Raw genomic sequence first — 23661 nt, 5'->3', positions numbered from 1 at the left:
TTGTACAGTACATACCTTACCCTTCTGTGTCCCTCTTGTCAGTTCCTCCTCTCTGTCATAGCGCCTTCTAGATGTCAATACAGTGCTACGCTCCTCACATCAGCTCATAACGATATGACAAGAGTGTGCTGTAACAGAAAAACACTGCTCAACAGGCCTTTAAATACATAATACAGGCTTCTCTTTTTGTCCATTAACTGGATTAAGAGAAGTGCTCAGTCATACACTGTCGCTCTTAAATCCCACCATTGTTTACAGGCAGCTCTCCCTCTTTCAGAGTAGCATCAAGCCTACAAATCAACACCCTGTAAGAGAGATTCTGTTCAACACAAGTCAGGATGAGAGACTTATTGCAATGGCTTGATATTCCAGGAGAAATTTTACTGCTGAATACCAAGCAGGCACTTTATCAGGTCTGATAGAAATTTTCCCCTTCATAATCCACCAGGCTATTTCTACTAAGGGTAATAAATTTAATGAGATGCATTATAACATCTAAAATCTTTCCATCTAACTTTGGATGATATGCTGTCATGCTGCAACTTGCCTGAGAATATGATATGTTAAATTGGCATTGGATATAGAGTTATGAATTCCAAGAATTTGTTATCATGTCATTCACAAATTTAAAATCCCCATAAAATTGACTTGCTATTTTTTTTAAATCACAATTGTATTCATTGCATGGAATTCATGGAAATGGAGGTGAACAGATTGAACACTATTTGAAACTGCTTTATTTTCAAATCGTTGTGTCGATATACAATAAATAATCATGCACTGCAATACAGAATCCTTTTGCACCATCACAGTGAATGCATTTTAGACTGTCACTACATTTTGAAAAATGTTTATGATTCTTTGATGAAGTCTTATTATTCAGCTACAGAACTCACATAACGTCTATATTGTCACAATTTATTTTTCTATTCCTTCAATCCCTTTCCTTTAATTGTTGACAGATCAGGTTTGCTGAGGAGAAGTATAGGTAGTTTTGAAGACTACAAAAGGGATGTTTATCACATAACAGCAGTGATATTTAAATAGAAAAAATATCAAAACCAAGAATGACCATCAAATCAATGTTTCACTTTCTTTGTGTGATGACAATTGATTATTGGACATTGCGTTTGAATCAAATCTCTCTGATATGTGTGAAAATGAACCAATATTTCCTGGTGATGTTATTCTTCAGACATTTAATAGAGAATATGATGACCTCCCTGATCTGAGACTACATGTAATTAATTTGTTTACAGGGTAAGTCTATATTACTGGATGTGCATGCTGTTAGTGTTGCCATCTTGGATATTTTTTCAGTGTTTTTTTAATAAAGGCCCCACAAAATCTGAATTTGATATATACTGAAATTATATGTGCAAAAAGTGATGCTTTGTCTGCAAATAAACATGTCTGAAATTTTTAAAATGTGTCTCAGTGGTCACTAGAAATTTAACTGAGAAAGAGAAAAGAGGCCAAGTCAGGTTTTATTTGCTAAAGCCCATCTAAATGGTTATCCAGGCATTCAGTTGCATCAATCTGAACAAATCTCAACAATATTGCTGTGGTTACAGACTGTCGCTAAAAGCTGAGTTTGTCAACACAACAATGGACACAAAAGGGGGGAAGCATGGATTCAGGTTGTTACCCTTTCTAATGAAGCGAGTGACTTATAGCAGTCCTCAGAGTCAGGGCAGTAGAAGGCTAACACAGGTTATGGCTGAGGGGGCTAGTAGCAATGACTATTCCAACATCTATTCTGATTTTTATGGTCTGCTTCTAATATTATTTTGCAATGTTAGGTTGTATTTATTGCTGGTCATCTCGCACACACCTTGGCTCAAGAGATGCTGTTAATGGTGATAAGTGGACATAATTTGTTTTCAGAATATGGCTGGAGCAAGATGTATGCTTTTAAACCAAAACTATTATATATTTATATGTGTATATTTTACTTCATCAATTTCTTATTAAATGTATGTATTAACATTAAGAATGTTGTGATCTTTTCATCAAGGCAAATCTAAATTTGTTGCAAATAAATCAATAGGCTATTGTTTCTGCTAATGTGACAGGAAATATTTTGCATCAGCACTGAAGAAAAGTACTTTGGACATTGTATTTTTTTAAAAGATATTTTAATAGCTTAATTTTGATTTTTTTGTTAAGATTTTAACAAAAAAATGCAGTGTTTTTCTTTCCAAAGAGGACAAATGCATTTGCTCATGCAATACTTATGTTTTTGAACATACTGGTTGTGAATGATGATTGTAACAATTCTTTCAAGAAACTTTATGATGCCAATTTAGAGTGTTAATGTTAATTGCTGTTCTTTCAGATGTATATCAGATAAATAGCATCAAGCCTGACATTTCTGTATTTCACGTAAGCAGCAGTGGCATGTCCTTTCAGAACCCTGACTGAATTTAGCTTGTATTTTAGCAGATTATTTGTTCTGAATACGACTGTATTATGTGGTCATGCTACTGTCGAGATCACTGCTAAATGGATATTAACACATCTCGGCCCTGCCACACTGGGTCGCAGCAGGGTTGCACCTTATCTAGCTGGGTGCTCTGACACGGCCGTGCTGCAAATATTGTCCCTGTCAGGATGTGGAGTCAGGACCCTTGGCTAAGTAGAGGTCAGGATACACAATCCTGCCAGCACACAAGTGGGTTTTTAGTCTGCTGCCTCCTTTCATTGGCAAAGAATGGAGCCCCTCCCCTCACAACTCTGCATCAATCCCTGCAGTATCCCAAGGGAACGCCCCCTTCCCTCACACACACACTCTGTCTCACACAAAAATATACATATACACACACATCAACTGCTCAGTGTATCCAGTCGTTCCATGTGGGGATGTATGACCTGAGTTTTCCTTGAGGTAATGTAACACTCCTGGCTATGAGCACAACCTGTGACTACCAAAGAGCTCACTGCTACTGAGGAGGTACAGGCATTGCAAATGTAATACTGAGGTAGTTTTTCATGTCAATGTGTTCTTTTCAATACATATATATATATATATGGAGAGGGTGGGGGTGCACTCGCAGTAAGCTAAGCTACAGAAAACCTACAATATGGCAATTTAAAAGCTCTGTTCATACAATCTTGTAATTTCATTACAGAAAACATCACCAACATAAACAGTCTTCTTGTTCTGCAAAAACTCGGAGGCGGGTGCATCACAGTAGGTAGTCTGTGGACTTAAAAGTGGATCACAATGCTATTGGTGGCTGTGCTAAATGTAGGCCTAACTTATGCACAAAATATTGGGTTGGGATCCATATAGGCCTACAAATGTAAATTATAAGCCTACCTATTTTAATCATCATCCCACCATTGATATCTAAATGGTTTGTAAAAACAAATATCTATGAATGTGTGTCATAGGCTACACACATAGTTACTATGGGTACTATGGGTAACACATATGTTTATGAGAGGTTTAAGTTAATCAAACTCACCACCTCTATACAAAAGGTAGCATAGCACATTGTAATGTTAAATTCAATTATCCACTATATATTATATATAGACTATAACTATAAATTATAACTATATATATATAGACTATAACTATAAATTCAACTATGAGTTGTAGCACTTCTGGATTGTAATTAGGCTATAGTATGTTTATGTTAAACTGTTCAGGATTTTACTTGAAGGCTAATAAGCAGCCAACCACATTTAAGTTATCCTTTGGAATAAAAGTGCAATCTTGTCAAAATGATTTTAGGATGTTCTATTTTTTACATTTAGTCGTGTTCACATTTTGAACAGTAGGCCTACTAAAGGAAAAAATAGAAATATTGATTGATTGATTTAATGAGTTGGCCTAATTATAAAGGTGATGTTTTTAACAAATATTAAATGATGATGATAGGTGAGTTGGTTCATCTGTCTAAAGTAAATATTTTAATATTTTCCTTAAGCTTGCAGGTTAGAGTCCTGCTTCTGAATTCGAAATTAATAACTCGCTACATTTAAGTCAGAAAATAGTCTCAAACTGGAAACAAACTGCACTGGTCACATGTATTGCATTATATTGCCAATCTAAACTATTAAGACATAACCAAGACACAAACTACGAGCTTCTGTCATTATAGCCTAGCCTATACATATTTCACCCTTTTGCGAGGCCTAATAATAGGCCTAATGGATTGTGCAATCATAAAATATAGCCTTTAGCCTACAGCTTAGTTATAACCTTCTCTGAGGCTTATTTCAACTTTAGAAGCAGAACAAATCAAGGTTCCACCTTCACCTCATCCTTTTAGGCCATCCAAAATCACATATTGTGTAGGCCTAGCCCACTTATTTCCAGCGACATTCACAATCTGTGTTTTAAGCAGAAACATTTGCTATTAACCGGATTTGCCTATACAAAACAAGCCTCTGAACTTCACATTGCAGTGGTTTATTTTAGAAATAGGCTACATTATTTAGGCTACACGTTTTATTTTAAGTCACATATAAAACAGTTATTTAGTTTCCCGTTTGACCAAAATAGGCTAGTGGAAGTGTTTAAAAAACTTCAATTAGCCCATCAGACTTGTTCTATGATCCCGTAGCTTTGTCAACTGATAGAATAAGCTAGGCTACCACTCAGTGTTGGCACTGCAATGCTATCTATTTGCCTATTTGTGCTGATGTCGAAGCAGTTTCTGACTACTCCACAGGGTCCAGGTTCTGTGATTACAGAATTATCCATGCGCTGATGCAGCTCCTTTAGATTTTCTACTTTGTACAAATGCTCTGTATTGAAACATGGCCAGACCAAGGCAACTGATTAATTAATCGAAAGCCTATGTGACATAAAAACATGCCAGATTACAGGGTTTGGACAAGGCATCGGCAGATGAACTGACCTCCAGTGTGTCAACAAGTTGACCTCAGACAAATACCCTGCTGTATGGTTCCTTTGAGATGGAATGTAGCCTATCCTAAAGTTTCAACGCCCTCTAATGTGATGGCATGGGTCTATGCAACCAGATAAATGATAAATTGACTTCCAAATGCTGTTTGACTGAGTAATTAATTCCAACGGTAAATCAGCACTTATTTAGGTCCATCACACTGTAGTCTGATACCTAGCCCAAGTAAAAAAAAAAAAAAAAAAAAAAACAATCAGCTTGCACATCGCTGAGGAGACGTAAGTTAATGAATAGGCAAGTCGCTCACATCACAACTGTATCCCTGCGCATGCACGCCAATACAGTAGTTTTTTTAAAGCATATTTTATCTTTTAAATTACATTTGTATATATGCAAAATGAAAATAAAATTTTCAGACATCATTGTATTAATTTCTGAGGTTTTGTGGTCTATTTTACGGTTCTGTTTAAAAAAAGGGTATCTATTTTATTCAGTGGCGGCAGGATACGGCAACCGCAAGAGTTGTTATAATGGCTTGCACAGAATGCGTCGCCATCTTCCCTCCCCTCACACCCTGCCAGGGCAACATTGGTGTGCGGAGAGTCTTCGTCAACAGCGACTGGAGGTGGAGTAACCTAGTAGTGGCGATTTGTTGGTTTTCTCTGTTTTAACACAAGCCACTGATTTGCACAGCTGACGGGAGAAACGGATATACTTATTTTTCTCGGGTGAGTTTAAACTGAAATAGTGCTCCTTTAGTATCTAACGGTTTGTGTTCACATGGTCGCTAACATTAGTGGTGTTGCTAGCAACATATTGTCTTAACATTAGATCAGCATAACCATGTAACGTTAGCTAGTTGGCTTTGAGATTTTGTATCCTACGATAGCTGTGCTGTAACGTTAGCTTGTTAGCTAATTTCAGCTAACCGTCTACTTAAGGTGCAGGGGATCTTATTTTGGATACCGGTTACTCTTTAACTCTTTTGTAGCGGGAGGTGTAGTTCTAGTAGAAGCCCCCATTGGCTTCATTAACGTTAACATAGAAATTTCTGGGGAACTGCTTTTGAACGTGTTTGTCTTATATCGAGTTGTAAATAACGTTAACAGGAACATGTTTGGGCTGATATTCTTGGGTAACATTAACGGTAGCCGCTCATATTATACTCATTATCTGAGTCTTTAAAACTTGGCAAGCTAACGTTAACGTAACTGGTAACCATTGATTGCCTCTGATTTGTAGTGCTGATGCACTACGTTAACGTTATCGCGGAAATAAGTTGACCTTCTCGTTAAAATTTGTTGTGGTTTCAAACGGCTTAATGTTAGAAGCTAGGTTAACGTTGATCTGTAGTAACGCTGGTTAACGTGCGTTTGTATTTTTAAATTGGTTGCAGCGTCGGCTTGTATTATCAGTAATAGCGCTTCCTAGCTAGCGGTCATCTTAGCAGACTTCGTGCCTGATGTTAACCAGCAAACGTTAACGTTGTGATATCCCACTGTGCTCTAGGTTTAACATGAACATTAATCAAGTTATTGTGAGCCTCGATTTATAATAGCAATGTTACTCAGATAATTTAACTCTAGTCATGTAAGAAACTTAAGGTAATGTAACGTTAACGTTATCGCAGGCATCTGCCTTGATGGAAGACTGGCTGGCTAGTGATACTTTCTAACTTAGTGACTTGGCTATGCGTGGCCATTCAAAACATCTTTGTGTACACACTCCTTGTTAATGGAGTGTGTGGTGGGTAGTTGAAAGGGATTGAACTTCATGCAATGCGTTTTTAAGCAAGAGCTACGATCTTGCAGCAGGGGCGGCTTAATCACCCAACATGTCTGTTTTTGTGTTTACTCGGTTAGGCAAACTTTTGATCTGGCCGATTAATAAGAGTCTGAGTAAGCTAACGTTGGTTCCCAAAAGCCAGTAAGCTAGGTAACGTATGTTAGCTCGTGGTGCTTCAAGGTAGAACGATGCGGTACCACGTATCATTTAAACACCATGCGTTGTTGTTTTAATGAAACATCATTTTAATTATATGGGAATACGTTTTCCTGTTTTTTCTTGTGTTTGGCACATGTCTAAAATCTGTGTCCGTGTTGTTCGCCATTTATCAGTCCAAGTCACCATTGCTTTTGGGAATACGCAAAGTAAAGTTTTGACTTTGTTATTTCTTCAAACGGGCTTCGATAAAGATTTTTCATGGTTGCATATTACTTATTGAAAGGGACAAAGGGATACAACATTCTTGGGCCGATGTGGTTGGAATGGAAAGGAAGTCGAGGAGGAGCCTGGATTGAAATCCGACTCTGTCTGCACTGGTAGCGGTAACTTGTAAAGGGAGCCGAGGTCGTGATCGAGACCTGCCTGTGGGGGTGGGGACTCGCTGAAGCCTTCCGATCTCGGTAAAGCACCGTGTTTAGGCGTGCAAAACATTAACAAGGAGGGTGGTTCAGGAAATACCCCCACATGTTTGATGTTATTTTCCCTGCTCTTTTAAAAATACGTATAGAACCAGAAGCCGGGCGAGGTAGAGGGAAATGCCACTTGGTGCCGCCGACGAAGCGTACCCTACGTTCGCGCTAGGGGCATCGCAGATCAATATGTTCATGTTGGCCGTTGTCCTCATTTTAAATAAATGACTTTCATTGCACATTAATGTGGACATTAGTGAATGGGTGAACTATCGTTGCAATGATGAGTTGTGTAGATTTGTCGCGGTGGGTTTTCTTTTTTTCCCCAGTAGTCAAATACTTCGATGCCAATGCGCATTTCTTCCCATAGAATACGACGGCATAATCAAGTTAGGGGTAGAGGTAGTTTTCTTTCACATTCGAACTGGGAAGCCTAATTGCTGTATAGCAAAATGTAGTTAGCGATGGTTAACCACATAACCTCATATATTTTTTTACCACACATACAGTTGTACCTTTTTTTGTTCTTAGCAGTGGCCCTAAGATTTACGGAAAGCTGCTTAATCATTGGGTCACTGCCATGGTCGCTGTGGCTAAGCATTCCTTACATAGTGAGAATATATCTATAAACTACTTTTGTCTGATCAATAATTTTCTGGTGCCTGTAACAGCTAGGCAACTTATGACAAGTTGCTCTTAGGTGTCTTGTTGTTGAGATCGCATTACAGCAAAATGTGTAATTGACCACTGTACAATTAGTGTCTGGTGTACAGACTGGCTGTCTTCCAACCGTGACTGTAATTTTGAAAAGGCAAATGTTTAATGTGGCAGCTTGTTTCTGCTGGTCATTGTGAGCAAACTCTGTAGCTTTTAGTATTTCCTTGTGTGGTGGTTCTAAATAATCTGTGAAGGTTAATTTACCATGTCTAAAAGCCAGGTGACCTCGCTCAATGAAGTGGCAGTGTCGCAGCCTAAGGTTCAACATTTCCAGTTATAATATGCATTACCAATCTGAGTAAACATGCATAGTGATAGGCTTATGTTCCATCATGACCAGTTACCAGAGTTCTGTTGTGGTGTATTTTCCTCGATTCCACTTGTACGCATTTGGTGGTATTGAAACCATTTGGCGTTGGGTCACCAGTGTAGGGAGGTTCTATTAGGATGCTGTTGGCCATAAAGTGATCTGGATGAGGACATCAGAGTCCATATGTAGTCTTAGCAGTCTGTCTGAGTGGCCGGTCTACTGAATAGCCTGTGGTATTTGGGCTGTGTTGAGGTGGGGGTAGCAGCCAGGGTCGGCCATTGTTTTTGGTGGGGCAGTTGGGCGGTGGGTTCATGAGGCCCTGGCTGCTGACTCCTCACATTCTTGTAGTGCCACAGCTGCTGGTAGGCAGCTTAAACCAGGCCATGCCACCATCAAACGCTGGTCAGCACAGCAGCTGGGGGCCACAGCTTCGTTGACATGCTGACCAAATAGTCAATAAGCATTTTTTTGTGAGTCTATGTATGTAGTGTTGCAATGTAAAAAAGTTAGTTGAGCTGTGAACAAACCGTGGCATAGTTCCATCACCGGACCATTGACAAAATGTAGCCTCCGAGTTGTGCGGTGTGCTTCTTTGAATAAAGGGTGTGCCTAGTGACTGCTACATGTGAAATGTTGTGGTGGAAGTCTGATGCTGGCGGTGGTGCTGCCTGGGCTCCCGCTGGTGAATAAATGAGGGCTCCAGCCATGGCCTGCTTTAAAGCGGTTTCTTGTGACTCAAGTTTGAGGATGTGGAAGGAGGCCAAAAGCTTGATAATTGGCTCCGTCGTGGCATGCAAGTCAAGACAGTGGAAAAACAAGGGGACGTGAAGCTTTAATGATTTTGGTGTAGTTAGACTGAGGCTCATTCACAGCCATGTGCAGTGGAAGTATTAGGGAGGTGTGCGTGCATGTGTGGGGGGTTTTTGTAATCTTTGACAGTAAAGCATAGTGCTAGGAATTGCCGCAGAGGCAGCAATACGATCACAACATTTGGACCATGATGTATTGTGATTCTTAACATTTTATGATACAGTATTGAACTGAATCACAATAATTATTGTGATTCAGTTCTGCAATATATTTCTACCATATAATTGTTTTTCGTATGCTGGAAATGTCTGCAGCCATCTTGCCGTGGTTTTCTTCTCACAGTACCATTTTTGTAGCTTCTGAGGCAATATCACACAAATATTGTGCTATGTTTATCAGTGCTCTATTGTGACAATATTGTCCCTAAACACTAGTCTCTCTCCCCCACCCCCCCAAAAGTAAAATGCTGTTGTCTTACAGCTTGTGCTTCTGAGATACTCACTTCATGTCTGCAACAGGTATGCTATGAGTGGCATGAATTCCAGTATCAGGCCTACACATTCTTTCTTTAGGGTAATGTCTCAAGGATGTCCTAAAATACAATTGAATGTTTTGCGATGTTTTGCGTTACTCACAGACTGGCACTCACTGGATGTGCTAAAACAACTTGAATTTCCCCTTGGGGATCAATATCAAGTATCAATCTATCTAAAACATCACATCTTTTTATTTGAGCATTACTGAAAGCTGCTGTTTACAGCTTTTTACTGTTGGACACTTTTGGGTTGACAGGTTTTGAAAATTTACTTTATAGTCACGCAAACCCTGTAGATTTGCCTCATTTGTAATGTGAAGTGGGTGTTTTGGGGGGCTTTGGAAACGCATGAGGGAGTGCTGTGAGGTCAGACATGAGGGTGAAACCCTAATGATATGGTAATGGGAGGGGGTGGGGTGGCCCCAGGTCTGGATGACTCACTGCAGGCCATTGTGAAGAGGTGTTCAGTCCTGATGGGTAAAGGCTTAGTAGAAGACTTCACTTCAGTCCTAAATGGGCAGTTACCTCAGTGTGGATGGGCCATTATTATACTGTTGAGCAGTATGTAGAGCTGCTTGATAAGATTGTGAAACAGTTTGGATTCACTGTTTTGGTAGACTATGCTAGTACGCACTTTTGTGACTATTGTTTTAGCTGTATTTTCTGGTTGCATTTGAAAATTAAATATCCAAAATAATAAACCTGCGTCTTACAGTGTTGGTGCATAGGCTCCAAATGAAAACTGTAGAAAAACAATCATTTTTGGCTTTTTGAAGTCTACTTTTTGAGTGATTTCCAGTCTTGTTTTTCTTTTTCTGCATTTGAAAATTGAAATTTCATTTCAAATTTGTTTTTTCTATGTTAGACTGCCGTGTGTGTGTGTGGTGACTGGGAGGTTTTATTCATGCACCTCTGGCTAATCTCGACGATCAGAGGAAGTCTGCTCTGAGTCACTTGTTCATTGTGTGTTCAGGCTGTCAGCAGGAAATGGAGATTCTCAGTCTGCCGTCATTGTGGTGTTCTGCTCACACACACACACTTACAAAACAGTCATTGGAAACCGGAATCTGAAACCACCAAAACTTGCCTTGATTCTTCCAAGTGGTTTCTGAAGTTGTGTACTATGGTAGTAGGCTATAAGCTATGAGCTGCAGTTGAGTACTCCGAATCACTGTTTTTTTTTTTCCTGCAAGTTGGCTCAGCATTTGTGATAGGACATGGAAAGTGGATATCCAGTGTAGGCTAGTTTAATTGTGTGCTTCTTTAAATGACATTTTTCATTTGGTTTTAACATTAACTAGCTGCTGAGCCTTTTGTGTGTGATGTTGGGTCAACTCTGGTTATGTGGTTATTTTAATCTGAGCGATATGATGTGATGAACCTCTGGGCAGCCGCAGTGCTGATGGTGTATTTCACAGTATACAAATGTAACCCTTTTGTTTGAGTGGTGTCTGTCTGGTGCTGTGCTACAGTGGTTGACTGCTGTTCTCTGTTCTCAGATTAGGAAGCTGTGCAGGCTGCAGGCTGTGAGAGGAACATGGCTACCCAATGTGAGTATCCCCGCTGTCACACCCCACTGCAGAAAACACCTTTCCACCTCTGTCCCCTCTTCCATTCTAGTCTCTGTATAATTATTTGAATGGATAGCAGTCTTCAGTCAATATTTACTGAAAAGGGCCTCAAGTTTTGTACAGCTCAAAACAAATATGAAAGATGTGTTAGAGGAAGGAGTAACTCATTTCAGTACTTATTAGTTAGTGTTATAAAAAATGAATTTTAACTGGTTTTGTGTTGTATTTTATAGGTTTCATATTGTGTAGTCTTGTGTAGATGGTTCCCGTTTACTATGAACACTTTTAACTGTACTCCCAGACTATCTAAATGGTAATGCCTGGGTGCATTTCTAACGTCCTGCTGCCTTTCCCCCCAGCGGATCTGATGGAGTTGGACATGGCCATGGAGCCGGACCGTAAGGCTGCTGTCAGCCACTGGCAGCAGCAGTCTTACCTGGACTCTGGTATCCACTCTGGGGCCACCACCACAGCGCCCTCCCTCAGCGGCAAGGGCAACCCAGAGGAGGACGATGTGGACAACCAGGTTCTGTACGAGTGGGAGCAGGGCTTCAACCAGTCCTTCCCTCAGGACCAAGTTGCAGGTAGGCTTCTGGTACACGCTGTCCACCCCTCCACATCAGTAGAGCTTTACTGTGGTGAGGAACCTCTGGGCAAGTGGCACTGACGTGGTGTGTCTCCTCAGATATGGACGGGCAGTATGCCCTCACGCGGGCACAGAGGGTGCGGGCGGCCATGTTCCCCGAGACGCTGGACGAGGGCATGCAGATCCCCTCCACGCAGTTTGACGGCACCCACCCCACCAACGTGCAGAGGCTGGCCGAGCCCTCGCAGATGCTCAAGCACGCCGTGGTCAACCTCATCAACTACCAGGATGATGCCGAGCTGGCCACACGCGCCATTCCTGAGCTCACCAAGCTCCTAAACGACGAGGACCAGGTACACATGCGCCACACACACACACAGATTGAATCCTGTTAAATGTAGTAGACTGCAGTCGAACCTGCATCTGAAGTGCATGTCTTTTTCTTTCAGGTGGTGGTGAACAAGGCAGCAGTCATGGTACACCAGCTGTCTAAGAAGGAGGCCTCCCGTCATGCCATCATGCGCTCGCCGCAGATGGTGTCAGCCATCGTGCGGACCATGCAGAACACAGGCGACGTTGAGACGGCCCGCTGCACCGCCGGCACACTGCACAACCTCTCCCACCACAGAGAGGGCCTGCTGGCCATCTTCAAGTCTGGCGGCATCCCCGCCCTGGTCAAGATGCTGGGGTAAGGCTCACGAGTGTATATTAGGACTGCCCACTCTGCTAAATGCGAGTTGTGCTTAGTTGCTGTGTGGTGTGTTTGTATGGATGCTGAGTGTGGTTCTCTTGTTTGGTTCCTCCTTCAGTTCCCCAGTGGACTCGGTGCTCTTCTACGCCATCACAACCCTACACAACCTGCTCCTGCACCAGGAGGGAACCAAGATGGCCGCACGCCTGGCTGGCGGCCTGCAGAAGATGGTGGCGCTGCTCAACAAGACCAATGTCAAGTTCCTGGCCATCACGACAGATTGCCTTCAGATTCTGGCCTATGGCAACCAAGAAAGCAAAGTAAGAGTTGTGTTTTATTTATTTTTTTAATGGCTGCCATGGTGTAGTTTTGTCTCCATTAGTTCAGTAGCTGACCGACCTCTTCCTCTTGTAGCTCATCATTCTGGCCAGTGGAGGCCCACAGGCACTGGTCAACATCATGAGGACCTACACCTATGAGAAGCTTCTGTGGACTACCAGCAGAGTCCTTAAAGTACTCTCTGTCTGCTCAAGCAACAAACCTGCCATTGTTGAAGCTGGTAAGTTCCCCACTAATGGCCTATTAATGTGCCATCCTCATTGGCTGCGTAGTGGTGTTTTGTGTGTGCTGACCGGCTGATTGGCTGCTCTGTAGGTGGCATGCAGGCTCTGGGGCTGCACCTGACGGACCCCAGCCAGCGGTTGGTGCAGAACTGCCTGTGGACCCTCAGGAACTTGTCAGACGCTGCCACCAAACAGGTAAGGCTAGGCTTCCTGTGCTCGTCCCACCTGCACGCACCTCGTCCTCTTGTGCACTTTCCTCCCTTTTCTTCCACTCTACATGAGACCTCTCTTTCTGTCTCCCCACTCTTTCCATGGAGAAGACGACCTTAGCTGAAGTAGATGTGATGCAGGTAAAGAGTAGCCATTCCTGCCTTTCTCACTGGGGGGGGTCAACCTGCTTACTTAACTGAGCTGAACCTAAGCAGACCCTGAACTTGGCTTTAAAAAAAAAAAAAGAAAAAAAAAACCTATTGATTCAGACAAAAGACTTAAACTTGTAAACTTCAAAAATGTTCCAAATGTTTAATGGCGTTGCTGTGGAAGTGTCAGCAGCTGATGCACGGCTGTTCTCTGCTCTGTTCAGGAGGGCATGGAGGGTCTGTTGGGCACGCTGGTGCAGCTGCTGGGCTCCGACGACATCAACGTTGTGACGTGTGCGGCGGGCATCCTGTCCAACCTAACCTGCAACAACTACAAGAACAAGATGATGGTGTGCCAGGTGGGTGGCATCGAGGCGTTGGTGCGCACCGTGCTGCGTGCTGGCGACCGCGAGGACATCACCGAGCCAGCCATCTGTGCCCTGCGCCACCTCACCTCGCGCCACCAGGATGCCGAGATGGCCCAGAATGCCGTGCGGCTGCACTACGGCCTGCCAGTAGTGGTGAAGCTGCTGCACCCACCTTCACATTGGCCTCTCATTAAGGTGAGTTGCACTCTGGCCTGGCTGTGGTTCATGTTTGGTCCTCTCTTTCTGAAAGATTTCTAAAGATGGTGCTCCTGTTTGTCCTTTCCAGGCCACTGTAGGACTGATCCGTAACCTGGCACTGTGCCCTGCCAACCACGCTCCTCTGCGTGAGCAGGGTGCCATCCCACGCCTAGTGCAGCTCTTGGTGAGGGCACACCAGGACACCCAGAGACGTACCTCAATGGGTGGCACACAGCAACAGTTTGTGGTGAGTGGAAGGGACTGATGGATGGATGGATGGATGAAAGACTTCTGCACAGGGATGGATGGGGAGCTGAGCTGGAGTCAGGGGGAAGTAATATTCTTTGTCTGTGTTCCTCAGGAGGGAGTTCGCATGGAGGAGATTGTAGAGGGGTGCACAGGAGCCCTGCACATCTTGGCCAGAGACATTCACAACAGAATTGTCATCCGGGGACTCAACACCATTCCACTCTTTGTCCAGGTACGTCTGGAGATGCTACATCCATGTCGGATCACAATGATACTTTTGTGTGCAATAGAATTCAGTGTTTGAACCAAGGATTCATTCATTGGTGTAGCACGTTCGTGTACCTTGGAGGAGCCTCTGATCTAATGGTGCCTTTTGGTTTCCTCCAGCTCTTGTACTCTCCCATTGAGAACATTCAGCGTGTGGCTGCTGGCGTCTTGTGCGAGCTGGCTCAGGACAAAGAGGCAGCGGAAGCCATCGAGGCCGAGGGAGCCACCGCCCCACTCACAGAGCTGCTGCACTCCAGGAACGAGGGTGTCGGTACGTTTCCACTTTAAACACAGTCGACCCTCTAGGTCCAGCACTGTCATCATGTCCAGTCCTGACTTTGTTATATTGAGCCTGGGTGAGAAATATGTTACGGTCATTTGATCCCAACAATTGCACACATTGCAGGGCAGGGAGCAAGTTTTGTGGCAGAGGAAAGACTGTGTTCCCAAATGATTATGGCAAGCAGTAGAGATTGCATATGCAGGCTGTAAAGTCTGTTGATGCAGAGTCGGACAGACAAATAAACATCTGTGACTCTGTCTTGGCAGCAAGTTTGCTGAGAAGCTGCTATTTGACCACAGGCTGTAAAATAAATGAAGCCTGATCAGTGAGATTGTTCTCATTGCTAGTGTCAGACTTCTCATTTCAGTAGCTCATTTTTCCAGCCAAACTCATTATATACGGCACACTGCACTTCATCTCCAAATGTCGTATTGAAAGTTGTTCTTTAATGGAACAGATTAAATGGGGAAAAATCAGGCATTAGAAAATGTGTTTTTTTCTGGATTTGTAGTTTTAAATTCTGGTTGTGTTAAAAACAAAACAAAAAAAACCCCCACAAGTATTGAGTGAAATTCCAAACATCCTTGTTTGTTGTGTAGTTTGCCGTTTTGCCAATATTGGTTTTTAAAATCCATTGGCACATCAAACAAGCTGTTGGTATAGAGGTCAGAAATTTGATTACTGACACCTTGAGCGCTGGAGTCGATGTCTAGAGATCAGATGGCCTACCTGCGTCTCGGCTCTAGTGTCGGGCCCAATTTGTTTAGTCAATTCAATCGAAGTGTATGTGTGTGCATGTATGTTGTTGTTGGGCTGTTTGCTGGGCTTAACGCTCTCTCGCCTCTGCTCCCTACCAGCCACGTATGCCGCCGCTGTGCTGTTCCGCATGTCGGAGGACAAGCCTCAGGACTACAAGAAGCGCCTGTCTGTTGAGCTCACAAGCTCCCTGTTCAGAACGGAGCCAATGACTTGGAATGAGGTAACACGCCAACACACACTAACCCCTTAGTCTACATTTGTGCTTAATGTTATGAATGGCACATTAGTCACCTATAGTGGCATGTCCTACAAGAGAACTTGCTTTTGATTACTTATAAGTGTGTGTGTGTAGTGTGCTGTTCCCCCTCTGATGAGTGTGTGTGTGTGTGTGTGTGTGTCCACAGACGGGAGAGCTGGGCCTGGACATGGGCGGACAGGGAGAGCCTCTGGGCTACAGACAGGACGGTGAGTTTCACATCCTTTCTACTTCTCCATGGTTTGCATACAGACTAATAAGCAGCAGTGTGTGCTGACTGGTGTTTTGGTTTTAACATGACTTAACTGAAGCAGTGACTAAAGGCATGCTCCCCTTATTGCTGATCACTGCCTGGTGTGTAGGTGTATGTCGAAAAGAGAGCACAGAGCAGCCTGTTCATTGTCCTCAGTTTCCTTAAGACCCTCGAGCACAGATTAAGATGAGATGGCCCTCATTTGCTGCCTGTGCTGGCTTTTAATTGCAACACTGTATGACAATACACAAGTAGCAAGTGGCAGATGAGCAAGTTGAATTTCATAAATAATCAGCCTAAATATTGAGTCAGTCATGGATTCCCTTCCAGTGGGTCTTGTAAAAATACAGTAGACAGACATTGTTCTTTTTGGGTTTTTCACCGGAGCCCTCTCACCTGACTGGAGTGGATTGGTGGTTGTGTAGTGCTTAGTGGTTTGGTTTGTTTTGTTTGGCTTCTAACCATAGCGTGTGCTTATCCTCCCTCTTGACCACCCACCCGCCACTCCCCACCCCAGACCCCAGCTACCGCTCCTACCACTCGGGCACCTACCAGGACGGCATGCCCATGGACCCCATGATGGAGCACGACATGGGAGGCCACCACCCTGGCCCCGACTACCCCGTGGAAGGCTTGCCTGACCTCAGCCACGCTCACGACTTGATCGACGGCCTGCCACCAGGCGACAGCAATCAGCTGGCCTGGTTTGATACCGACCTGTAAATACCAAGTACTTTTTAGGTAAGGAGCCCCCCTCACCCACTGCCTGGCTTCTGTGTGGGGAAGAGCTGCTTTGTGGCATGCTGCTCACACCACTAATGATGTGTGGCTTGAGTGTGTGGTGCAGGTGTGCTTGTCGCAGGAGTAACACGATCCTTTCCTGTCTTCACAGCTGTATCGTCTGATCTGAATGAACCTGCATTGTGATTTGGCCTGTAGAGTTGCTGGGCGGTCTCAAGAGGAGGGGGCTAGTATCTCAGAAAGTGCCTGACACACTCATTCAAGCTGAGTTTCCTATGGGAACAAGTGGGGTGGGGGGATAAAACAAAAGAAACAAACAAAAGAACTTTTGTTCTGGTCCTCGTGGGTCGGAGATTTGAGCGGAAGAGGAGTCTGTGGGGTGGATGTTTGACGAACGAAGGAAGCCCAAGAAGTGGATCCTAAGAGATGGAATTTTCAACCCTAGCCTTGCCTGTATTTTTTATGACATTTTATTTTTTGTAATGATTTCTCTGTCTGTAATGGTACTTATGTAGCTTGCTTTATGATATTGGTCTTCTGTTTCTTTAGGTTTCCTTTTTTGTTTTGTTTTTGTTTATTTTTTGCAGTAATTTCTATTCCTTTATCAAGTCTATCATAGTGTTAAGTTCTAGTGGTGATGCTCCATCAGTTAAAGACTTTATCAAGTTTATGGTGTAGGAAACACTAATAATCATTTGAATTGTACTCTGAACAAGTGTAAACATTGTGTAGCTTTTGTATAAAAAAGAATTGGCAAAGGTCCAAATCTGGATTTTTTTCCCCCTTGCTTTAAATGATCTCACCATTTCCAGTGTCACTGAAATGTTCCAAAGGGTGTGCAATGGGTGGGGTCACTTTTTTCTTTTTTTTTTGATGGTAGCTCTAGAAGGTTTTGAAAAGAACCCCTAATTATTGTAGCCTGCTGTGCTTATTGAAGACATGGATATCACATGGCTAAACAATAAAATGGACTTAAATTTCCCTTCTGCCTGGTCTTAGTGTTACTTAGCTTTAATGCTTATTTGTTGGCATGTCTGTTGAAATACATTCAGGACAATTGGAGTGGAAAACAGTGTGTCTTTAATATGTGCAGTATAAAAATAAATCCATAGTCCACATTGAGCATAAATAGAGTGCAGTGTTTGCCTCACAGCTCCATTGGGGCAGAGTGGCCGATCCCCCGTAAGATGTCCGTGGCGAGAGCTCCCACTGCAGCATCTGCCTGGGCCCTGGGGGAGAGAGGGCACAGGTCAGAGGAAGCGTCCTGTCAGGCCTGTCAGGCGGATGACTAATTAGAGCTTTTGACCTGCTTTTCATGGTGCAAGTCTGAATATTAAGCTCTTTTTTAAGTTTGGACAGCAAGCTTCATCTTGATGGATGACTGCTCTTGAAAGGGTCTGATTGGTCATTTCAGGCCGGGTGCCGGCTACCGCACTTCCCACTGGAGTTGTTGAATTAGACTGGCCACACCATGAGTGTTCAAGTATACCTTTTTGTATTTATTCCAGTTTTACAGTGCTGTTCTCACATGAGTAATGGTCATTTTGCAGATAAAAAAAACCCTGTGGACAATCGTTGGGTTCTAGGGGAATAATCTGAGAACTCGAACGCCTCGTGTCTAGTTTACATAGTGACGAGGGAAAAGTCAGTTCAATAACACTGCTTGTCTATAGATTACTGGTTTTAGAGTAGCAGTGTGTACCATCAACAAGTTAAATCCAACATGACCTTGAGCACCTGTCCAAATAAAAGGCTTGCTGTTGAAGAAAATCACCACGACATGTTTGGCATGTTAAAAAAAAAAAAAGGCTTGTCTGATTTGTATTTGAACAAATTTACATGGGACATTTGCATGTGATTTCTTCTGTCTGAAGAATTGAGTGTCCAATTGGAATCAGTTGATGGGGAATGGTTCCACTGAGAAGTTCAGCTGTGCACTCATCGTGTTTTACTGGCAGCCTCTCCCCGTGTTCCCCTCGACCTGCTCCTGAACATGAAAGCACAAGCTCTGTGGCTGAGTGGCTGAGTAGCTGGGGTGGGGTGGGGCTGAGAGCCACAGAGCATTGTTCTGAGAGGAATCTCACCCAGACTTTGGGGGAGAGAGAGAGAGAGAAAAAACAATATTGTTGAGGTTTCTTTTTTTCCCCTGGCAGGCCTGGCTGGCTGACTTCAAAGGGATGTGCTCTCGTTCTTAGAATGAGAAAGGGAGATGGGGGCAGGGGCCACGGTGGCCCAACAATGGGCCAGTATCAATTCGTTTTTTCCCCCTCGTTCTTTCTTTTTTGGAGGAGCCCACAGCTCAAGGAATCTTTCATTACGAGAGCTCTGCCTGGGCCTCCCCTGCCTGAATGGATCAAAGTGGAGGGCCACACTAAGAGCCTGAGACCCTGAGACCCAGATGGGTGGGAGGAGGGAGGGGGCTGGAGCGTTGTTTGGGTGGGGGGAGGGGGGTCTCACCTGGAATGATGGGAGAGTCTCTGGAGCAGGAGGATGAGGCTCTGACCTTCAACTGATGACCAGCAGGAACCATCTGAGGCCATCATCTACACAAACACACACACACACACACAATAATAGTCTCAATTACCTGCCGCATACACAGAACTAAACAACCACACCATCATCCATCACACCACAATGCTTTAAAAGGGCCCAAAGGCTCTGGAACAGACAGCTCTTGTTTCATTTCCTGCCATGATGTCATAGTGCTGACACTTTTCTACCTCAGTGACAATGACCCCAAAACCACAGAGAACAGAGTGTAACCCTGAGCGCTGATGTTCTCTCTAGCCATCTGAATGGCGTATGAAGCCAGTGGCACTATGACGAGGAATAACTCACTGTCTGCAGCAGCTGGTTGACTTAACTCAGGAGCCCCGTTCCTTGTGTTCACTAAATGTGTACATTAGTGAGAAAGCAAATCTCAAATCTCAATGAGGGTGTTAGACAAGGGCTGGGTAACTGTAAAAGTTGTATCAATCAATGGAAAATGTCAGTTCATTTGATTTTAGGATCATAGGATTCAAGCACACCCTCAATAGTCTTTTAGCTTAGATTCCACAACAAGGTTTAGAGAGCAGTCTTATTGCATAATGTATAAGAGTTCGTGCTCATCACTCAAAACAACTAAAATACTCTTCCAGGACCTGCCATCCATCTCCAATACCAAGGTAAGACTGAAATACAAAACACACCACGACAAAGCTTCTTAACAAAACAAGTCCCTTTTTGTCTATCTGGGGAAAATAAGAGCGAGCCAGGCTCAGACTTCCTCCTCTGAAAATCCCCTCCTAACCTCCTCCTCTCCCAACCTGGCAGCTGATAAGAAGTTGAAGAGACACCTCGTGCTGTCGTGTTGCTTCCGTCTCTCGCAAGCGCATCCCCGCTGTAATCTCCCGTGACAACGCTCCAGCCAGCGCGCCGCACAAAGCCGCACACAAAGTGCCCGTTGCCAGGCAACAGGGTTACGTACCTAGGAAGGCACTTGTGCTGCCCACAGCAGCACTCATCCCAAGTGCTGTCTCACTGCACTCGCATCTCTGCCGCGAGGACCGGACGTGAAGTCCCCATAGAGCACTGCCGCGTGGACCGGACGTGAAGTCTCCACGCGAGGACCCCACAGAGCACTGAGGTCTGCTTGTGTCCCCTCACACACCTGCAAGGCCTCTGGACTGCTCTATACACCCCTCTATACTAACTCTACTCCTCATCCAATGTGTGAGGCAGAGGGATAGCATCAACTAACTAAGCATTGCTACAACCTGCTGCATGTATCACTGAACCAGCATCCTCTTAGAAAACTTGTTTAACATGGTCTGTAATGCCATCTGTGCCTCTGTGTGTGTGTGTGTGTGTGTGTGTGTGTGTGTGTGTGTGTGTGTGTGTGTGTCTCACACACAGAGAGGTACCTTTCTGTCAGATATAGCATTCTGAAAAGAGATGTGTATCTAGGTTAAGCTGATTTGGAGCACTGTTGCCACAGCTAAGGGCTTCTACATACTCGACGCACCCGACCGGTAGCGCGACACCGTGACGTCAAAATGACGTAGATCTTGCTGGCGCGCCAGGATTTTAAGGCTCTGGCATGGTCCTGCGTCACATTTGCGCGTGTCCAAGACGTGCGTCATTTTTGCCGTGGACGTGAAGCATACTCCAATTTCTGCTGTCCTGAATGCGCGTTAAATTGTTAAGGTTAGCGCCTGCACACTACGGATTAACTGTGATACTCTGCCCCACCAACTGGGGGCGGTACGTCGAGCCTGAAAGTAGGACACAACCACCAAAGAAGCCTGAAACGCCTGAAGAAAAGAAGAACTTGGGATGTGCGAGCACTAAACGAAGGAAGAGCTGATGAAGGAAAAAGCACCACGAGTACGTTCGCCTGTCTGCTGGGAAGTTTGATAAGCTGGCCCATCGCATCGCTCCATTTATCATCCACCAGAACACACACAGCACACCTGTTGGTATAGCTGAGAGACTAACTTAGCCTACTTGCTTATTAGGCTACTTAGCCTGTAGCTAAGTGACTCGGTGCTGCGAGGGCAGCAATATTGGTGTGATACAAAGTAAAGACATTTTTCTGAACACATGCAGCAGTGTCATGGTAAGAAAGAGTTGTGCGTACAGATGTCCTCAATTAAATTTGTATTGAGTCTTCACACCTGCCTCATACCAAAAAGTATGAACCAAAAACCTGTAAATATGACGTGTAAATAAAAGTTTTGAAGTAACTATTTGTGTTCATAATGTATGTCTCACTGTGATAATGGGTGTATTTAGAGCGAGCGGTAGCCTAGGTTATTCCTTCAATTATTATTATGATAACATTATCCGGTGTTGACAGGCGAGTTTCGAAATTGAGTTCAGCATTGTTCAGGAGTAGGCTAGGTGATAATGATTGCACCTGGGAGAGGTAGGCTACATTCCCTTTATTATTATAATCACTATTGATAACGCATTATATAAGGAACAGGCGAGAATGCATCTCGATCAGCAAGTGTTACATGGGTTTCGCCTGAGCGTTGTAGATAGATACCTTTATGGCTCTGGGTTTCGCGATTTGATTTCAGCATACGCTCATTTTTAAAAGATGCATTTAATCCGAAGTCATGTCAGCTCTCCATGCATGGAGTAAAGGCTGTCACTGTCTATGATTAGTTTTATTTTATTGTTTACCATCTCATTCAGTGCTATATGATCCAGGGCTCATGACCAAATCAAGCCAATATAATAGCCAGTAGCCACAATGAGCCCATGCAGCCACCCTGTTTCGACAATTAAAGGTAACGCACAGAACGGCCAGCAGACAGATAATTACGTCCCCAACTCATCTAAAATGTGGTGTCTTGAAATACTTTGGGTTCTACACCAAAGATGGTAAAGTGACCGTTAAATATAATGTTAAAGAATGTATCTGTGGATTGTGGCTTTACATCGGTCGAAGTTGACTCCATGTCGTGGTGTCTCACGTAACTCAAAGCCAGGCAAGCTGAGGACAGGCGCTCTGTTCCATCGTCGTTATGGTAACCAAACAAGTCTTCTTCTGTCTAGGTTTGTTTCTACGTTTAAGTGTTGTTCTTCTATGTGGTCCACCTACTGGAGGGGAGTGTTTACAGCAGTTCCGTTTCACACATGCGCAGTCTACGCGTCACTTTGACGCGCGGTCTTAAATTTCGGTCGACTCAAAGACGCGACGCATGCTGTAAAAATGACGCAATTCTCGTCACACGCTCACCAGTGCCGCGTGCGCGGGATGCAGACGCGGGACCATACTTTAGGCTTTAGCCAGGTAGCGCGAGGTAGCGCACCACTCATTTTTTTTCAGACGAGCGCGACAAAGCGGAAACAGGAAGATGGAGTAGTTTGAGGGCAAGCGAGAGTTGCAGTGTTTTGTTACAGTCGTGAATTTTTAATAGTTGGATAAGTTAACAAAGTTACCAGCGAGAGTTGCAACACATAGAATTAAGAAGAAAGAATACAAACGATTTATTTTCAAACAAAGGATATCTATTAAGGCCTGAACAAAATCTCTTTCCACTTCAGGAAATTACACAAACTCAGCCAGCTGCTAGCTAGCTAGCCAGCTAACTAAACTGTTTAAATTATTAAAATTTCCCTCGGGATGACTAAAGTATCCATCTATATCCATCTATCTATCTACCTGTGCGCACACCTTGGAAACTAGATGATAATGATGGTGGTAGTTGTGAATAGTAGCAACCAAAGTCTGAAGTACCATCACAGAGGCTAGATAATAGCAGAGCCCGTTTACATTCTCTGCTACTAGTGTTTCTAAATGCAGCTTCTTCTGCTGTGTAACGTAGTTAGCGTTAATCTTTTCACAACAGCGACACCTCTGTTCAGGAGAATATTGCAACTAGTGTCGTGACCACGACGCGCGAGTATAAATGGTTACGGCGCTTCTGTGACGTCACATTGTCGCGCTACCGGGTGCGTCGAGTATGTGGAACGTTTAAGGCTAGCCCTTTGCCAGCCCGCAGAAACCAGCCCAATAGTGTGAGTGAAAATAGGATGCGAAACACTTAGTCCGAAGGCTGAATATACAACTCAACGCCATACTCTCCCTGACATGAAACACATCATGAAAGAAAGCACTTAATATGCAAACCCTATTTTTATTCACATCAAAGGCAGACATACTGAAGCAAACCCAACCTTTGTAATTACGCACTGAACTAACATGCCTGTTAGGATTTTAGTATAGTCTACCAGTCCCCGATGGAAGTCCTGGGAGACCTTCTTTGCCTTTTCTTTCATTAAATAGGCCTTTGCACTAGTGAGTGCACGACCCAATCTGAAGTGAGGAGGGGCCAGAGATGAGAGGATCTGAG

At 43.8% G+C, this 23661-nt stretch overlaps 2 protein-coding genes across 8 annotated transcripts in view; one reads left to right on the top strand and one right to left on the bottom strand.

The window, feature by feature from the left end:
• Nucleotides 1–17791, top strand: part of ctnnb1 (catenin (cadherin-associated protein), beta 1) — a 31253-nt gene extending 13462 nt beyond the window's left edge. For 2 of the 6 annotated variants that reach the window (XM_048261885.1, XM_048261884.1), the window contains exons 2-17: nt 11166–11216; nt 11597–11821; nt 11923–12176; nt 12273–12511; nt 12633–12834; nt 12929–13073; nt 13169–13272; nt 13398–13427; nt 13661–13999; nt 14091–14249; nt 14364–14483; nt 14639–14789; nt 15659–15780; nt 15965–16025; nt 16587–16810; nt 16962–17791. In XM_048261885.1, the coding sequence (XP_048117842.1) occupies nt 11204–11216; nt 11597–11821; nt 11923–12176; nt 12273–12511; nt 12633–12834; nt 12929–13073; nt 13169–13272; nt 13398–13427; nt 13661–13999; nt 14091–14249; nt 14364–14483; nt 14639–14789; nt 15659–15780; nt 15965–16025; nt 16587–16792 (2370 nt within the window). In that variant the 5' untranslated portion in view covers nt 11166–11203 and the 3' untranslated portion in view covers nt 16793–16810; nt 16962–17791. Of the gene's footprint in view, nt 1–5428; nt 5609–11165; nt 11217–11596; nt 11822–11922; nt 12177–12272; nt 12512–12632; nt 12835–12928; nt 13074–13168; nt 13273–13397; nt 13428–13660; nt 14000–14090; nt 14250–14363; nt 14484–14638; nt 14790–15658; nt 15781–15964; nt 16026–16586; nt 16811–16961 lie in introns of those variants that run through there. The other 4 variants (XM_048261886.1, XM_048261883.1, XM_048261887.1 and 1 more) reach the window with 4 other exon arrangements.
• Nucleotides 17792–17873: 82 nt separating this feature from the next.
• The window catches only part of ulk4 (unc-51 like kinase 4), an 83286-nt gene continuing 77498 nt past the window's right edge, over nt 17874–23661 (bottom strand). Inside the window, exons 36-37 of one of the 2 annotated variants that reach the window (XM_048261882.1) lie at nt 19268–19353; nt 17874–18039 (exon numbers count right to left, since the gene is read on the bottom strand). In XM_048261882.1, coding sequence (XP_048117839.1) covers nt 17958–18039; nt 19268–19353 — 168 coding nt within the window. In that variant the 3' untranslated portion in view covers nt 17874–17957. Of the gene's footprint in view, nt 18040–18288; nt 18900–19267; nt 19354–23661 lie in introns of those variants that run through there. The other variant, XM_048261881.1, reaches the window with a different exon arrangement.

This window comes from Alosa alosa, chromosome 13, assembly GCF_017589495.1.
Source record: "Alosa alosa isolate M-15738 ecotype Scorff River chromosome 13, AALO_Geno_1.1, whole genome shotgun sequence".
NCBI lineage: Eukaryota > Metazoa > Chordata > Actinopteri > Clupeiformes > Clupeidae > Alosa > Alosa alosa.
This window is presented reverse-complemented; position numbering and strand designations above follow the sequence as displayed.